This window comes from Schistocerca americana, chromosome 4, assembly GCF_021461395.2.
Source record: "Schistocerca americana isolate TAMUIC-IGC-003095 chromosome 4, iqSchAmer2.1, whole genome shotgun sequence".
Taxonomy (NCBI): Eukaryota; Metazoa; Arthropoda; class Insecta; order Orthoptera; family Acrididae; genus Schistocerca; species Schistocerca americana.
Window position 1 is genome coordinate 694,097,979 of NC_060122.1, and position 20,030 is coordinate 694,118,008.

The window sequence follows — 20,030 nt, forward strand, 5'->3', positions numbered from 1 at the left end:
ACATAGGGGAGTGTGCCCGGTTCTTTTCTTTATGATTATATTTGACGTACTTATTTTCACACTATGTTAGAATAAAATACGCTTTATCATGCAACAAGCATCCCAGTAAAATATTACGAAGGCTTACATTATTGATATTATTTTGATCACAACTTGTACATTATCAGATTTATGGATATTTTGGTGATTATAAATTCGGGTTCCTATTATCGGATAGTAGTCAGGATCAAGTACAATTCGATGTAAGAAGAAACATACTATATCTTTTAAGTATTTTTAATAGATAGCAAACAAAAACCCTACTTACATAGCATAAAAACGTTATTCATTCGTTTACCATGCATTACTTGCTTAATGTATTACAGTGATCACATACAAATGCTTTCCAACACTTGTTGGCAACGCCAGAACACAATTCATGCACCAAACGAAGACATTTTCTGCAACGGATCCACTGTTCGCCACTTGTGTCTAATTTGTAAGCGTATTGCACTATAGGCACTCCTCATCCGCAATGTCTTCGTCAGGAGCACAATCATCTTCAGATGAGGAGGAAGATGAGAAACGCTGTCTTCTGTTTCCTTTTTTCCATGTTGTTGCAGGTGTTCTTGATGCTGAAGCTGTTGACCTTTCCGAAGATGAACGTTCTGACTGGGCTGTGGCTTACTTTGTGTTTGACGGACCTGGTTTAACCCTAGGCTTATCTGCTAGGCCTTGTCATTGCAACTTTTCTTCAAGCTTTTTCTTGAAAGGCGAGCTAGTGATGTAACGGCTTTACCAGTGGAACGTGCTGTTGCATTTGTTTGGCTGACTGTTGGAGGTGGACGCAGGTGGAAAGGTGAAACAATTTTTTTTTCATTTGGCTGGGCTCCCGAAGTTCAGGATCATTGTCACGATTATTTTCGAACCCATCGCCCAATAGGATGCAGTCCAGTTCTGAAAAAACATTCATGTTAAATGGGACTATGCCGCACTTTTTGAAACCACTCATCGCAATTTCAATATCTGCCCACTTAGCATACGCCTTCCCCATCAATTCCCCGACTTGGTATAGTGTAACTACCCTAAAGGGATGGTCAGACATCCAGGACTCAGTTTCGTAGCTGTAATATGTTTTGAATGGTCCCATGAAAGCTACTTGTAATGGCTGGAGTTTGTGTGTTGTATGTAGTGGCAGACACACGATTATTAGACGATTTTTCCGAGATAGCTCCATCACGTCGATGTTCCTCGTGTGGGAGAAATATCCATCCAATATCAATATATCAAGGCTGTCCGTAGATGGTTTTGTAAACCGTAAGAAGTTCTTGAACAATTCTATAAAAATATGGAGCTGAATCTACCCTGAAGGGTGACAGCTTGCAACTGTTCCTGGAGGACCAACCTTCAGCAATTCTGCTTTCATATTTGTAAGAGGAAGGACACTCAGCAGCGGAACAAACATGCCAGCTGCACTCATGCAAGTTATCAGTGTCATCAGGGATCCTCTTTCTTGTGATGACAAACTCCCTACCTACTTTTTACCCTTTAAACTAATACCTTTTTTACGTCGCTTTTGAACAAGGATTATTCCCGTTTCATCTACGTTATACACTTTGGCAGGATTGAAACCGATCTTTTCTAGCTCAGGTTCCAGAAGGTCGAAAAGGGAATCAACGTTTTACTTTGAAAAACCTTTAGCTCTAGCCAAAGAAACGGACTCTGATCTTATAAAATTTCTGAGACATTTTTTTCCCGCTGCTCCTTTTGAAAGAGTGAACGGATGTTCGATGTCGTTTCTCACTGCTGATTATAAAGCAAATTGCCTTACGTCACATGATAATAAACCAAAACACCTACTTTTCATTGCTTTACAATAACGTACCAATTCTTCATCCTAGTCCTTTCGTAACACACAAAATTTTCCTGTTTTGTTTCTTTTCTTTCTTTCTTTTTTTTTTTTTTAACCAAACTTTCAACATTTTCAGTTTAGTTCTGTACATAGTCTTCTGTGATTGATTTGGGAACGTGGTAGGTTTTTGCTGCTTTTAAATATCCACATTTCTTCTCTCTAACCACATTTACTGCTTCTAACATTGCTTGCGGGTCCCACTGTTTCCTTTTCTTGATTGGTTTCCATAGTGACATCTGCAAAATAAATATAACGTCAGTAAAAAAAAAACCTAAGCCAACAATCGGATATCCGATAGTTAGAACCCTCCCACTATTCGATAAATGGAACCCACGCTTGAAAGGAAAGACCAGCATATAGCGAAGACATAATTTAACAAACGAATTATTTCGAACTATTTCCCAGTATATATAACATAAAACCGTATACACTTACATTTAGTCGATGTCTGCGCGTATAGTGAACTCGGCAAAATATTTCTAAACTCCAAATTCACTCAGGCAACCACTTCATCAGAAAGCACGCTTCGTACTGCAGCAAAACTCAAAATGGCGTCTCAGCGGACCAATAATTAACAGTTTCTGCCATCTCCGACAGACTACTATAGTTATTTGATCAGAAGCATTACTATCAGATAAGTGGAAACTATCCGATAATCGGGCACCCTTCCTTATTACTTGTGGCGTAGGCGTATGTCTTATTTCATGATACACTTGTAATGTTTGGATTGTACGTTAACGCATCTGAAGCACCCCGAGTAGATACTGGGTAAGGTCTGTCTGTTCGAGTGGATGTGATTCATTATATGATAATAGAAGAACTTGTGAAGGCATTCGGTACGAGGTTATGAGTAACAGTAACATATCCAAGTAGAAAAATTTGGAACTTCAGCGTACAGTGTGTCAGGTGATGGACTGAAGCTGTTCATTGTAGAAATCCATGCGGATATCTGCGTTGGACACAGCACGGTCATAAACCTATCGAGTACTCTGTGGTGCTGTTGACGCTGTGGCCTTACAAAAAATGAACTTCTTTGGTAACAGACCTGGAAACACCCAGCAACGTTTAAATTGCTTCCACCAGTAACGCTTTTCTTGAAGTGGAATTCATGGAACCTAGAGAATACCGGACAACTGACGAGGGTACTGTCAGCTGTATGGCTGAAATCAGGACCAAATGCACCCTTGGAAAGACCCAAATGGAGAAGGAGTATAGTTTCATGTTAACGGTGAGCAGTGGGAGTACAGTGTTCAAAGATTTGCAGGTCAGGAAGCCCACATAACATTATGTCTTCCCACTTCATAACACTTGGACCAACAAAATTATTACGTTCGACTGCGTTCCTGGACGCATTACGTGTTCCCTCTGTTATCAGGAGAGCTTTAGGTTCTGTTTTTATGGACGACACCGCGCAACCGCATCGAAATGCACATATGGGGGAACTGTTGGAATGATACGATATTCGGGGAATGGACTGGCCTGCCCATTACACCTAGTTAAATTTCCGCGAGCACGTGGGGGATGCGTTGAGGGGACGTAATGCAGCACGTCCATATGTACCCACAGCCATACAGTAGTTGTGAATCGTGCTGATAGGCGCACGGAGTGCCCTACCACAGGAAAGCCTTACCACCATTGTGCTCAGCATGGGATCACGCTGTAGAGTATGCGTTTCCGTCCATAGTAATTGTTGTGTCTAGACAAGACAGCCTAGACACAATGAGAGGAAGCCGAAAGGCACGCGCTTAAACTCACGCAGGCTGGCGTGAGGCCTGAAACAGGATACGGAATGAAAGCTATAAAGAAAATTACGTAGCTTCTGGAATACTTAACTTTAATCCACATTTGTAGAACATCGCTCTTGATGATACATTAATAGAATCTCAATATCAATTGAATACGGCGCCTTGCTAGGTCGTAGCAAATGTAGCTGAAGGCTATGCTAACTATCGTCTCGGCAAATGAGAGCGTAGTTGTCAGTGAACCATTGCTATGAACGTCGGCTGTACAACTGGGCGAGTGCCAGTACGTCTCTCTAGACCTGCCGTGTGGTGGCGCTCGGTCAGCAATTACTGACAGTGGCGACACGCGGGTCCGACGTATACTAATGGACCGCGGCCGATTTAAAGGCTACCACCTAGCAAGTGTGGTGTCTGGCGGTGACACCACAGTAATAATACGCGCTGTTGAGAACCATGTCCCGCCTTTTGTAATCTTCAGGGCACCATCATAAATCGCGATAACTTCAGCGTAATTATTGTCTTTGCATGCAAAAGTCATTTCTGTTCGTCTCATTGCGTATTTCTTTCAGTTATCTTTTGTACTATACTGTAGAAGTTCTTTCTATGTATGGTCCAAGATTAATCGATATACACTCCTGGAAATTGAAATAAGAACACCGTGAATTCATTGTCCCAGGAAGGGGAAACTTTATTGACACATTCCTGGGGTCAGATACATCACATGATCACACTGACAGAACCACAGGCACATAGACACAGGCAACAGAGCATGCACAATGTCGGCACTAGTACAGTGTATATCCACCTTTCGCAGCAATGCAGGCTGCTATTCTCCCATGGAGACGATCGTAGAGATGCTGGATGTAGTCCTGTGGAACGGCTTGCCATGCCATTTCCACCTGGCGCCTCAGTTGGACCAGCGTTCGTGCTGGACGTGCAGACCGCGTGAGACGACGCTTCATCCAGTCCCAAACATGCTCAATGGGGGACAGATCCGGAGATCTTGCTGGCCAGGGTAGTTGACTTACACCTTCTAGAGCACGTTGGGTGGCACGGGATACATGCGGACGTGCATTGTCCTGTTGGAACAGCAAGTTCCCTTGCCGGTCTAGGAATGGTAGAACGATGGGTTCGATGACGGTTTGGATGTACCGTGCACTATTCAGTGTCCCCTCGACGATCACCAGTGGTGTACGGCCAGTGTAGGAGATCGCTCCCCACACCATGATGCCGGGTGTTGGCCCTGTGTGCCCCGGTCGTATGCAGTCCTCATTGTGGCGCTCACCTGCACGGCGCCAAACACGCATACGATCATCATTGGCACGAAGGCAGAAGCGACTCTCATCGCTGAAGACGACACGTCTCCATTCGTCCCTCCATTCACGCCTGTCGCGACACCACTGGAGGCGGGCTGCACGATGTTGGGGCGTGAGCGGAAGACGGCCTAACGGTGTGCGGGACCGTAGCCCAGCTTCATGGAGACGGTTGCGAATGGTCCTCGCCGATACCCCAGGAGCAACAGTGTCCCTAATTTGCTGGGAAGTGGCGGTGCGGTCCCCTACGGCACTGTGTAGGATCCTACGGTCTTGGCGTGCATCCGTGCGTCGCTGCGGTCCGGTCCCAGGTCGACGGGCACGTGCACCTTCCGCCGACCACTGGCGACAACATCGATGTACTGTGGAGACCTCACGCCCCACGTGTTGAGCAATTCGGCGGTACGTCCACCCGGCCTCCCGCATGCCCACTATACGCCCTCGCTCAAAGTCCGTCAACTGCACATACGGTTCACGTCCACGCTGTCGCGGCATGCTACCAGTGTTAAAGACTGCGATGGAACTCCGTATGCCACGGCAAACTGGCTGACACTGACGGCGGCGGTGCACAAATGCTGCGCAGCTAGCGCCATTCGACGGCCAACACCGCGGTTCCTGGTGTGTCCGCTGTGCCGTGCATGTGATCATTGCTTGTACAGCCCTCTCGCAGTGTCCGGAGCAAGTATGGTGGGTCTGACGCACCGGTGTCAATGTGTTCTTTTTCCCATTTCCAGGAGTGTATGGTACATTGCAGTGACATATCATGCGAAAGTTGTTTTCTTCCTTGAGTTTTGCACATCAGTGTATTTTACGTATTATTTGTATTCTCCTTTAAATTATACATTAACTCACATTACACAGAACTGTGGTGTGTACAGACCCAACGTTATATGAAAATGCAGTGGGACTAATGCTGACAAATTAATTAGTAGAGGATGTGGCACTTATCTATTAAAATTTGGGTAAAGAAGTTTTGTACGCAATTCAAAGTAATGTAGGTGGTTGAATTTTGCATTGGAAGATAAATAATTTACCAAATGGCGTATTTAAGAAGCATTCTGTGTACTATGTCACTGAGCTATATGGGCACACAACACACTGGTTGTCCCATGAACACAGTTTCCAGTTTATCTATTACTTGTGAGATGGCATTATCCGCACACAGTAAGGGTCTAGGATCAAGTCCCAATTCTGCTAACCACTTTATCACTGAGTTTAGCTAACTCAGTATACCAGAATTTATGTTTTAGGATCCTGACTCGATAAACACCAAAGCTAAATGCGAAACAAAGTTCTTCTTTCGATTTTGTAGTAACATATCGTTTTTCGCAAGAAACATTTGCTATAAAATCTGGGTAATCGAATGTATGGGTTATTAGATTAGATTAAGTAGTTTCGATTAAATATGAGACGTACGGGAAAAAGATATGGTGAATTACTTTACTTTTTTCTAAAAACTAGTTTTTCTCAGATCTCTCTCATAAAGCCACTATCGCTGGGCTTCCAATTACACTAAGAGGTCTGGCTCAATAAAGAGCACAAATAGATGTTCATGGCGCCTGGAAATTGTACGATGTTAATAACGAACTGCAGTGCGGATCTGATGCTGAAGCATTATTGTAATGGTAATGAGGCCAAGTAACCTTTTATTACGATATCAATGCGCAATTGGCTGCGTATATGTGTTCTCGCTAATGCAACAAGATGTAATTTATGAAGCTACTGGAAATGAAATAAAATGACTCGAGGCTCGTGCTTCATTATTTATTTTTCCAACAGCAATAAATTTCATCGTAATTAATTTTAGTTTGAGCGTGATTTATTAATTAATTCTGTTTAAAAACGTTCGACCGGGTGACGCACAAAAATGAAACTTCAAAGGAAAGGCTTCCACTCGAATAATGACCCATCTGTAAATACCCAGAACGTCAAAGGGCTGCTCTACTCTTCACACATATCCGGTTGGAAATAGCAGCTATAACAGACACATTTGCTAACTGAATGACGTCATCATCCTGTAGTAATCCTCTCCAGACTCGGAGAAGAGGCGGCACATTGTGGAAGTTTACACTGCAGATAACTTCCGAGCGTCAACAGCTTAATGGAAAGTTGCACAGGTCACATCAATATTCAAGAAAGGTAGTAGGAGTAATCCACTAAGTTACAGGCCCATATCATTAATGTAAAGATGCAGCAGGATTTTTGAACATATATAGTGTTCAAACATTATGAATTACCTCGATGAAAACTGTCTATTGACACACAGTCAACATGGGTTTAGAAAACATCGTTCCTGTGAAACACAAGAACTCTTTATTCACATGAAGTGTTGAGTGCTATTGACAAGGGATTTTACATCGATTGCGTATTTCTGGATTTCTGGAAGGCTTTTGACACTGTACCACACAAGCGGCTTGTAGTGAAATTGCGTGGTTATGGAATATCGTCTCAGTTATAAGACTGGATTTGTGATTTCCTGTCACAGGAGTCACAGTTACTAGAAATTGACGGAAAAAAGTCATCAGAATATCAAAATAATTACAAAACAATTTAGAAAAGATATCTGAATTTTGCAAAAAGTGGCAGTTGACTCCAAATAACGAAAAGTGTGAGGTCATAGACATGAATGCTAAACGGAATTCGTTAAACTTCAGTTATACGATAAATCAGTCTAATCTAAAAGCCGTAAATTCAACTAAATACCTAGGTATTACAATTACGAACAGCTTAAATTGGAAGGAACACATAGATAATGTTGTGGGGAAGGCTAACCAAAGACTACGTTCTATTGGCAGGACACTTGGAAATTGTAAGAGATCTACTAAGGAGATTGCCTACACCATGCTTGTCCGCCTCATTTAGAATACTGCTGCACGGTGTGGGATCCTTACCAGATATAAGCGACGGAGTACATCGAAAGAGTTCAAAGAAGGCAGCACGTTTTGCATTATCGCGAAATATGGGAGAGAGTGTCACAGAAATGATGCAGGATTTGGGCTGGACATGATTAAAAGAAAGGCGTTTTTCGTTGCGACGGAATCTTCTCATGAAATTCCAATCATCAACTTTCTCCTCCTAACGCGAAAATATTTTGTTGACACCGACCTACATAGGGAGAAGCGATCACCACGATAAAAGAAGGGAAATCAGAAATCGTACGGAAAGATATAGGTGTTCTTTCTTTCCACGCGCTATACGAGATTGGAATAATAGAGAATTGTGAAAGTGGTTGGATGAACCCTCTGCCAGGCACTTAAATGTGATTTGCAGAGTGTCCATGTACATGTAAATGTAGATGTAGAATGATACAGGACAGATGGGATGGGACTATTTGATGACGTTAACGGTTAAACATATTTAATAAATTCATTTTTAGAAGTAGTTACTTTTTTCTTTGTATATATAGACCGAGGAGTGAAAACATTATTACAGCCTGCTTAATAGAGTGTTAGTCCACTTTTGGAAAACAATACAGAGTAGATTCTAGATGGCACTGATTTGGTAGGTCCTTGATGCACTTTTGGTGGTTTGTGGCGATAGTTGTCAACGCACAGCTCAGGCAAAAGCCTTAAATTGCTGGCTAGTGGTTTGTGAATACAGAGCTGGAGCCTGATAGCTTCTAAAATATGTTTTGTCGTGTCCACATCAGATGAATTGGTGGGTATGTCATCAACGTGTGTTCACTGTCATGCTTCTCAAACTATTGTAGCGTGACTATGGTCTTGCTGGAAGATGCCATCGAAGTCAGAAGATGGCATCAAACGGGAAAGGTTGTGGGGATCTACAATAATGTCAACGTAGTCCATTGCTGTCATTGTTACTTAAGTGGCTACCACTGGTCGGCATAGCATAGTATCGTCCCACTGTTCCTACCTTTGTGCCGTGGTGCATTTTTCGGGTGGCCATTCGTGTGTACGACGACGTACCTGGACATGACAAAGACCTGTGTCATGACAATCGACCTCTATCATGACAGTCGACCTGGTGTCAGAAGGAACTTGATTTATCTGACCACATGACACGTGTACATTGATCTACGTCATAGTCACGACGATCCCGTGCCCACTGAAATCGTAACTGATGATGTTGTGTGCACTGCATGGGAAAGGGTGAGGGTAGTCTCCAGCGCAGTCCCGTGTTCGCCAATGTGCGCTGAACGGTGTGCTCCGAAACACCTGTTCCTACTGCTAAATCTGCACCTGTGATCTATGAAAAACTGTGAATTGCATGACTGACGGTACGTCGCACAGCACCAGTTATTAGCGCTTTTTCCCTTCCATTACCGTATAAAGCGCGGGAAGAGAGACTGTTTAAATGCCTGTATTTGTACTGTAATTAATCTAATCTTGTCTTCACGGTCCCTTTGGGAGCGATGCGTCGGTAGTTGCATTATATTCCTAAAGTCATAATTTACTGTCGGTTCTTGAAACTTTGTTAGCAGGCTTTCTCTGGATAGTTTCCGTCTATTTTCAACAGTCCGCCGGTTCTGTTCTTTTATTATGTCTGTGACACTCTCTCGCGCATCAGACAACTCTGTGACAATTGGTGGTGCCCTTCTCTGTATACGTTCAGTATCCCCTGCTAGTCCGAAACGGTACGGGTCCCACACACTTGAGCAGAATTCCAGGATGGGACGCAAGATTGATTTGTAACTGATTCCTTTGTAGACTTATTCAAATGTGTGTGTGTGAAATGTTATGGGACTTAATTGCTAACGTCATCAGTCCCTAAGCTTATACACTACTTAACCTAAATTATCCTAAGGATAAACACACACACCCATGCCCGAGGGAGGATTCGAACCTCCGCCGGGACCAGCCGCACAGTGCATGACTGCAGCGCCTTAGACCGCTCGTCTAATCCCGCGCGGCTGTAGACTTATTTTTTCTGGTATTCTGCAAATAAAAGTAAATGTGCTATATGCTTTACCGACGACTGAGCCTAAGTGATCGTACCATTTCATGTCCCCACTAAGTGTTACACCAAGGTATTTGTATAGGTTACTTCCGATGTTGTATTCGTAACTGCTATGATTTCTCGTTTTGTGAAATGCACAGTTATAAATTTCTGAAGATTTAAAACAAGTTACCAGTCTTTCCGCCACTTTGAAATCTATGATGTTCGAATCCTGGTCTTGGTAAAAAATTTCATTCTTCGCTTCAATCCACATTTATACATCATAGGTGTCTGAGACTTGAAAAGGTCTGTGGAATCACATAATTTCATTTAATTTACCTTCAAACCTTATAAAGATCAGCCTAAATACTTGTACAGCTTTATTCAGTTTGTAGGTCTCTCTAGATAGCCGCATTATCTGCGAAAAGTCTGAGGTTACTACTAACACTGTTCCCAAGATCATTATTATACTGAGCAGCAAGGGACCCAACACGCTCCACAGAGCCGGCCGCGGTGGTCTCGTGGTTCTAGGCGCGCAGTCCGGAGCCGCGCGACTGCTACGGTCGCAGGTTCGAATCCTGCCTCGGTCATGGATGTGTGTGATGTCCTTAGGTTAGTTAGGTTTAAGTAGTTCTAAGTTCTAGGGGACTGATGACCACAGCTGTTAAGTCCCATAGTGCTCAGAGCCATTTGAACCGTTTGAACGCTCCACAGGCGCACACACGAAGTTACTTCTACATCTGTCGGTGTCTCTCCGCCCTAGACGACACGCTGCGTCTTCCCTACCAATAAACCTTCAATCCACTTACAAATTTCGTCTGATACCCGATATGATCGTACTTTTGATAACAAGCTTAGGTCTGGTACTGAGTCAAATGCTTTTCGGAAATGGAGAAATACTGCGTTACCTGCCTGCCTTGTTCCACGGCTGCCAGATATGTTGTCAGATCTGCCACAACTCGCTTCCTTTCCGGCGTTACGAACGAGTCAAGCCTCGGCCCTCACTTTCTGTGATGAAAAGCGAACTTTCAACACTTTGTCCCACCTGTGATTTCATCATTCTTCAACCGCTTCCCGCAGGTGTTCACGACGTCAGCAAGCGTAAAGTCGATGCACTTTTCCGTGACAAGACCCTTGTTTTCAGGGGCTGCAAGACGATTTAGTGAATTTCTCCATTTGTGGCCCTTACCACCGCTAAAACAGCTTCCCATTCGTCTATTTTCCGCTTACATCTTTTAGTTACTGAGTCACTTGCTCAAAACGCCACCAGACTGCATTCAGTCTCGCTGTGGACAGCGGTCATGATGTTATTCCTTATCAGTCTAAATATAACTGCCGTTTGCTGTACTGTACTCACTTCTGTAAATACTATTTTAGTATACTCATGGTTATCGCGTAGCTTTCAAAAATTAATATAGAGGTGTAATCCTCTTCCTGTACTGAGGAAAGATCACTTTCACCATGGGGATCGATGATAGTTCAATTAAAAGAGAACTCATTTTTATTCTTACACTGTATGAAACAGTACATTAATTAATGAAATCAGCTTATTGTGCCGAAAACTAATATAACTCGAAAATGGCGAAAATCATAGACATATTTTCCTCATTCAACGTTTGAACATTCCTTATGCTACCACGTGACTTGCAAAACACTGTTCCATCATATAGTAGTTCGTAAATATTGTATGAACCACTACGACTCCTTCAGAAACCTGAGCTGACGTCACAGGTGTCAGAATCAGCTTATAATTTTTTACAGGAATTAAAGTTACGTTCAATCTCAACAACTCCGAGCGCCTTTCTTTCCTTAGTTGCCATAATTCTTCTTGATGGTTATGTGCTTCCTTTTCAGCCATAATCTATTTCGAAACTGATCTTGTTAAATCCTTGGTTCTGTGGATTTTTTGTTTTACACGTATAGTCTCACTTTAGCCTAACGTTTCATACAAAACTGCCATGGTAATGTTTTAGCGTAATAGGAACACCGGTTGTTCTTTAAGATACTCCGACGCGTGCTCATCACTTCATGCTTTGGGAACTTAAGTAGGTAAGAGTTTAAGTGCTGCAGATTGAGCAAGATATTTTTCAATTTTATCGTGATCTGTGAAACTAACGCGATCTGGCGGTTTCACTGTAGCTCGTTAAACAGAGTGATTTCGTAATTTCCGAGCCTACATTAATATAAATTCATTAATTAGAATTCTGTTAATAGCTTCTGTGAAATAAGCAGTGTTGAATAGCTTAACAACCTTAGTAATGACTTTCCATGGGGAAGTCACCATCAAGTTGTGAAACGTTTCATTTGCGAGGGAACAGCCATCCATGCGTACTTCACAACCGGTGGAGAGGCGGGCAAGTCAACTGTCTTACGAAATTCTGCCGTTGAGGCTGCGATACTGCATGCACAACCTGGTACAAGAATCCAGTCCACCGCAGTGGCGAGCTGAATTTCCTCATGCTGTGTCCCGACGCTGCACTGCATTGGCCACCTAAGTGGCCAGAGGTGGCATTCTCAAAAAAAAAAAAAACAAAAAAAAAAATCTGGGCAGGACAACTACAAATACCACTCAGTTCAGAAAAGTACCTGTCCTTCGATTACTGCGAACACCGACACATACTCCACACCAGACGTTGGTTTCATGTGGACCAATCAGATGAGATTACATCAGGTGTATCACCAACTACCTGCTGGTCTACAAGCCACTGCAAGAGCTGATGACAGTAGGGCTCGAACTGGTGCCACTGAAAGGGGATCGCACTGCTGGCGCTGACATACTCCATGCCAGCCTTTGCTCCCACATGGGCCAATCAGCTTTGACTATACTCAATCGCAGCACCTGCTAGCCACTAATCTACAAGACACTGCTGGAGCTTTTGGTAGCTGGGCTTCAGCTGATGCCACCAAAAGGGGCACAACTGCTGACGATGACATGTAGTTCATGCCAGCAGTTCGTCCCATGTGGGCCAATCACCTTCGACTAGATCCAATTGCATTATCTGCGAGCTGCTAGTCTGCAAGCCACTGCTAGAGCTGCTGGTATTAGGGCTCACGCTGATGCCATCAAGAGAGGGTTACTATTGCTGACGCTGACACATAGTCTAGGCTAGTCATAGGTCGCATTTGGACCAGTCATCTTCGACTAAATGTACCCGCATCATTTGGAAGCTGCTCGATTAGAAACCACTTCTAGAGCTAATAGTAGCAGGGCTTATGCTGGTGGCACCAGAAGATGGTCACCTCTAGGATGACCATCTACTCTCTGGATGTCATGAAGGCGACCTGGGTTTGGTGCCAGCACACCAGTACACTAACACACGGCACGCCTGACCGACCGCTGCAACGGCTGAATGTCCAGAGCACATACCTGCCACCCACAGGATGCCAGACCTAAGTCTTACGTGTCCAAGGCTAAAGCATCCTCTGCCACTTCGTTGAGTCAGCACTCAACCGACGTGCATATGTGCGCTGCCAAGGGACAAGAATGCTGCTATATTTTATACCGATACAGCTACTGTCACCTTGTGCCCAACGCACGCCACCGAATCGCCGCCATGACCCACTACGAGTGTGTTACTGAACAATGAACGTTATTGCTAAACGAACTCTTGTAATTCCATAACTAATGGAGCTGGTAGTACCCTTTCGTACTAGACACTCTATTTGAGATGCCCGTTCTGGCATTTATTGGTGTCCTTTCCTGAGACAATATTACATGCGGTAATAGTTCTTTGAAAGCTGATAGCTGAACCACTCAACAGCTAAGCTGAAAAGACGACCGTAAAGACGTTAATTTCACTGGATCACCCATGCATTTTGCAAGTGGTCGACCATTCACATTTCCCTGCGTTCCTTTTTACCTCCTCTGTTGTTTTACTTTAGTTTTGATACCGGGTATTGCAACTTCCACGCTTTCTCCGTTGTTTTAAGACGTGTGAAATAGAGTGATTTTGCAGATAAAAGAGAGTGAGGTGGAAGTGATTGAATGAAGTCTTTTTTATAGGTTTCCTCCTCATTGTGTGACAACAATTTAGTCATTTCATCCACATTCATTTCTTTTAATATGTGTAAGGTCGCTGATAACTTCACCATTGAATGACTTATTCTTTTTTTTTCATTCCACAAAAACAGTAACAAAAATGGCTACAATGAAATGACATAAATAAGGTGACAGATAATTGCAGTCATAAATTACAGCATTCAAAGAATGAGTCTTTAGCAGTAGCACAATTTAGCACCTTCACTGTCACCTTCAACTGGTGGCAGTTCAGCATGCACATTTTCTTCTTCTGCAGCCTGAGGTTCCTCATCATCATTTCCCAGACCCAAACTAATCATTCAGTAAATCCTTGATGTGTGTTCCTTCCAGGGTAAATTACGTGGACAGAAGAGAAGTCCCGAACAGCGACATCGCAAAATACTTCACCGCCTTGTTATTTTTGTCAGTTCCAGCCTTCTAAACGCATCTATAGGGAGTTCAAGATCTTCCTTTATATCAGACACCAGATGTTTCTCGCCATATCCTTGTATCTGCTGTCCTACTGATTTATTTTCCATGTGTGACTTGCAGGTGAGGTTAGGGTCGGGAACGTGACCCAACCCATTCCCTCTCTACTAGGAATCCAGTTCCTAACCTATACCCGTTCTGTTGAAGACAATTCGGAGCGTGTTACCATATTTCTTATTGTGATTCTGATATTTAAGTAGTTTCTCGAATTCATTTTCCACATACATCTTGTATTCAATATGTTCATCGCTCCCAATATTGTTAAAAACATAACTCGTGTATTTGCCCATTAACCAAATCTCTGCGTTATTTCTTGCCTGAGGGTAGTAACTTTCCTCTGGTCTGAAGAAAATGTTAGTCGGTACATTGTTTGCTGAAGTTCTTGTTATTTGAGCAATTTTCTCCCTGGTCCACCTCCAGTTTATAATCCGATCTCCACATGTGTAACGATGAGGCACACTATCAACGAGGTTGCATTTGCTGCAGAGGTTAGTGTCACTTAAACCGATGGCAAAGAGACGCTCATTAGTGCTGATGATGTTATTGACTACCTTGTACCACGCTGTTCTCACGTCAGACGAAAGAACATCACTACTGATATTTTTCCAGATCACATTTCATGCTGTTCCAGCATATTTAGTTTCTGTTATTTTTCCTTTCATGTTTCCGTCTTTCAGCTAAAATCGCCTTTGCTGTAACGTTTTTGAAGTTTAAAAGCTTTTTGCTGAGATAACTTAGTTCAAGATAATACTCCCTAATGCGTTTCAGCTTAAAACTGACTTTTTGTATATTTATCGGCGGCTGTACACTTTCTGGCCTGACAATATCGTATAGTTTTGCTGTAATGCACCCTGGATCATTACACATTATGCTCCATGTTAGTTTGACATACAATGCCATCGCTTTAGACTTGATGTCGGTTAGATCCATTCCTCCATTGCTTGCATCTAAAACTGCGGTCTTCACCGGCACTCGAAACAATTCCCCTTTCCACAAGAACTTTGCTATGGTCGACATGATCGTCTTCGTCATCATTGATGGAATGGGGAGAACCTGTGTTATGTAGGAGGCCTTGGATAAAATATACGTGTTGATAAACAGTATTTTCTGCAACTAGTGTATGCTACGTTGCCAGTTTTCAATCAAACCTCCCTTGATTTTTCTTGCCACCTCCCGCCAATTTATTGCTATCATTTTTAAAAGGGAAGTTGTCAATGCCATTCCAAGAGCTTTGTGTTCATTAACATGGTTCGCCCACTCAATGCGCAAGTTAGCAAGCCGCTTTATATTTAGAAATTTACTTTTGTTTTCATTTACCCTCGCACCTGATGCGGAACATTAAGCTCCAGAAACACACACACACACACACACACACACACACACACACGATTGACAGAGAATGACAGGGCAGTAAATCCAGTGGTAGGCTTTACATGAAGACTGTAATGTCTTAAAAAGGGAAAAATTATTCTGTCCTCCACCTACTATCACTCCAGTTCCCTTCTGTTCCTGGCAGTGCTCTTTTAACATCCATTTCTGAAGTCATCAGTTTTCTAGAAACGGCGACGAAGTAAAGATTTCAGAAAGACTCGTTCGATTTCACTAGATAATACATTCTACACAGAGATAGAAGCTTGTTGTGGATTATAAGTGACGCAATGAAACTATAATTTTGCATTAGAACGAGTTGTAAGTTGTACATAGACGTAAGGGTGTCCCTGGTGAACTCGCTCACTCACTTGCCCCATCGCTTGCTCGCCCATTTGTCAACTAACGTGCGTCGAATCGAGAACCTGATTAAAAGCAATGTGTACGGTTTTGTGAATTCAAAACTAAAATTTCCTTTAGAATGAACATAACCAGTCTCAATCACAAGAAACCTTTATTTTGTGGTTAACGGTTCGGTCATTTACTGACCATCTTCAGACCTCACACCATTACTTGGTAGGCGGCGGCGGTGAACGGAGCAGGCGTCACGAACTCCACAAATGTCAATTGCTCAAGCAGTTGGTTTCTTGCAGTTCAGACTGTTTACGTTCATCTTAAAGTACTGAGAAAAACCGCTGTTTGCCACCAGAAAAGTTCTCAAAAATTACAATTTCCGTTTTCATTTTGGGTTTAGATATGCTGCCTTTCATGTGTGTGGAATAGTGAACAAGCACTACGTAAGAAAATGGTGAACACAGTAACCACTCACTATAATCGAATACGATAGAAACTTCTCAAAGATTTGTGTCTGTTGTGTCGTTTCTCGAAAAAAGACTTACGACTAATTCTCTTTTTATGTGAATAATACGATTGTAGAAATCAAGGATATAGTTGGAGATACGGCTTTCTCAGAATTACGTAACCTGATAATTTCGAACAGATCCGTACATAACTGCATTTTTACCTGTAGATGAGAGTATTTCTTATCAATGTGCTGCCTCAGCAATGAATCGCTAGTAAGAAGCGTATGGATATCGCATTGTACAATTTGTCCTCAACATCAGTTAATACAACGGGAGAGGATTTGATACTACATGCTCTTCTAAATTCTGTTCCTTCTTTTGAAAATAAAAACCTTTCCAGTCCTACGTCTGAATCAAAATTCACCCTAAACGTAAGTTTGAGAACTATACTATGGCGCTGATTCTCTTGGCGCGTACAACTGGCAACGCAGCAATCTCCCACGTCTGGGCAGGCATGCGCGAACCGCCAAGATAAAAGAATTGAACTATAGTAGTGGTCCCAGCTGGTACACCTTCCAGAGCAACTGCGGCACAGGTGGCGCTAATAGACAGCCGAAATTTACTACACGCGCCACTGTGTGCGGGTGTTGCAGGCCCATCAACGTGACGGCGACGGCGGAGGCGTTGTCCTCGGGCTGCTGGCGCGGCGTGTCGGCGCGCAGCCAGTACCTGGTGCTGGGCAGGGTGACGCGGCCGCAGCACGTCGAGGCCGACGCGCTCGTCGACTGGACGCCGGAGACCGAGCAGCTCGTCTGGGCCGCGCTCGGTGAGCACCTGCCTCCCGCCTCCCATCTGCTGGACCTGCTCTTAGACTTCAACCTTTAATTTGTTCTTGCTCCTCAATAAAGTAACGGCCTAGAGGTCAAACCTAAGTAAAAAATTCAAACCTGGTTCTCACGTAATCACGACATCCACAAAAATTGCGCACAGCCCACCATGAGTTCCTCCACGGTACCAACCTCCTCATCTCAGAACTGCACTTGCACCTTACATACTCAATTATTTGTTGGCTGTGTTCCAATTTCTGCCTTCCTTTATCGGTTTTAACCTTCAAATCAACCTGAAATACCATGTGAGCTGTTCCCTCATCTCTTAAAACATGTCCCTTCGTCCTTCTCCCTGTCAGTATTTTCTACATAGTGCTTACTCCAACAATTTTGCGGAGAACCTCCTCATTAATTATGAGTCAAAGCATTTACGGGAATCGCCAAAGCGTGCGCGAGTAATGAGTGAATGGGCAAATGTCTATAAGGTACATTACGTATGTAGAATTGTGGACAGTTGGGAATGTGAGTCTCAAGGGAAGCATGCAAGGGATAAGTCCCTACAGTCGCGCTATTCATCTGTGTCCTCGGTGGCTCAAATGGATAGAGCGTCTGCCATGTAAGCAGGAGATCCCGGGCTCGAGTCCCGGTCGGGACACGCGTTTTCAGCTGTCCACATCGAGGTATATCAACAACACCTGCCGGCAGCTGAGTGTTTTCAGTTAGTCATCATTTATTTCAGTGAAAAACTGCACGGTCATCAACAGTATTCTGTTCTTTCGAGAACAGTTACTGTCTTCATACAAAAACTATATTTCATCATCCTTCAGTAATGCCGCATTGGCCCGCCCGGTTGGCCGTGCGGTCTAATGCACGGCTTTCCGGGCGGGAAGGAGCGCCTGGTCCCCGGCACGAATCCGCCCGGCGGACTTGTGTCGAGGTCCGGTGAGCCGGCCAGTCTGTGGATGGTTTTTAGGCGGTTTCCCATCTGCCACGGCGAATGCGGGCTGGTTCTCCTTATTCCGCCTCAGGTACACTATGCGCAAACAAGTTCTCCACGTACGCGTACACCACCATTACTCTACCACGCAAACATAGGGGTTACACTCGTCTGGTGTGAAACTTTTCCACCGGAGGCCGAACCGCACAGTAACCCATAAGGTTGTGGACCACTGTGGCTGCGGCTGGGACAGAGCCTCCCCGCAATACAATACAATGCCACATTTCTTTTCGGGTTTTCCCACGGTCAGTATTGCACTACATAACAATGCTATTCTCAAAACGTACATTCAAAAAAAATTCTTACTAAAATTAATGTTGGCGTTTGATAACACTTAGCTTCTCTTTGTCTTCTCTTTGTCTGTGCTAGCCTGCTTTTTTATGTCTTCCTTGCCCTTCGTCCGTCATGTGTTATTTTGATCCTAAGATAGGAGAATTCTTGCCTATTTCTGATCACCAGTTTTGATGTTCTCGCTATTTTCATTTCTGCTGCTCCTTTCATCCTTCTCCTCATTGCTCTGTATCCAGTAGTCTGTCCTGTACCCATTACGCGGTTTATTATATTCAACAGCTGTAGTAAATCTTAATTTTCACTGATGATAGCAATATCATCAGCGAATCGTTTCACTAACACCTTTTCACACTTAATTTTAATACCATAATTGAACCTATCTGTCATTGCTTCTTCGATGTAAGCACTGAGCAATAGGTCCAAAGATTACATAGCTGCCTCACACTCTTTGTATCGGAGGACTTATTAATTGGTATTCCGTTCGTACTTTTCCTCTTGATTGTTGCACAAGTCGTATATTATGCCCCCCTCCCGCAACCACCCTCCCACCCATCCCGCTAGCTCCACCTCTTTCGTTGTAGCCCCTACATCTTCTCCTGAGCATTTCAAACATTTTCGCCATTTTACTGTCGACCACCTTTTCTACGTCGACGAATCCTACGAACGCGTTACCAAGGACAAATGAGAACTGCCTCTCTAGTTTATTCATCCTACAGCCAAACAGATTATGATCTACCAAATCCTGAATTATTTTGCATTCTTCTGCACCGAGAATCACACGAGAAATGGTCAGTATTCAGAGAGATGACAAGAACAATAGTTTGAAGCGCTTGGACATACGCCTTGTTCCCACTGGTTTCCGATAAACCAATAAACTTCGCAATACAGTCGTTTGGTTGTGAAAAATGGATACCACAAGTGATCATCAGAGAACGTTGTTCTTTGAGGTCATCAGTCCAGATATAAATCATTACCACGATGTTGTAAATACTGGAAAGTGCGTCATTACGGATTAGCCAGTCCCTGAAGCTTGTAATCGAAATTTTATTACAGTAAGTGACACTTCAGACTCACTACCTCACTCATAAGAATTAAATTAACTCCTTCACATAAGTCATTCCGACAATCTTTGGGCAAAATTAAGTACTTTTATGAACACGAGATTTTGAGACACTACAGGGTGTTACAAAAAGGTACGGCCAAACTATCAGGAAACATTCCTCACACACAAATAAAGAAAATATTGAGCGTCGGTGGACGAAACTAAAATGAGCTCTAACATGAAAAGTAAGCGTTTCCGGACACATGTCCACATAACATATTTTTTTTTCTTTGTGTGTGAGGAATGTTTCCTGAAAGTTTGGCCGTATCTTTTTGTAACACCCTGTATATGGA

General features: G+C 43.3%; 1 protein-coding gene across 1 annotated transcript in view; it reads left to right on the plus strand.

Moving 5' to 3' along the window:
- The first annotated feature begins 514 nt into the window (after positions 1 to 514).
- The window catches only part of LOC124613713 (papilin), a 232,959-nt gene continuing 213,443 nt past the window's right edge, over positions 515 to 20,030 (plus strand). The window contains exons 1-2 of the mRNA XM_047142433.1: positions 515 to 672; positions 17,174 to 17,346. Coding sequence (XP_046998389.1) covers positions 515 to 672; positions 17,174 to 17,346 — 331 coding nt within the window. The remainder of the gene's footprint in view (positions 673 to 17,173; positions 17,347 to 20,030) is intronic.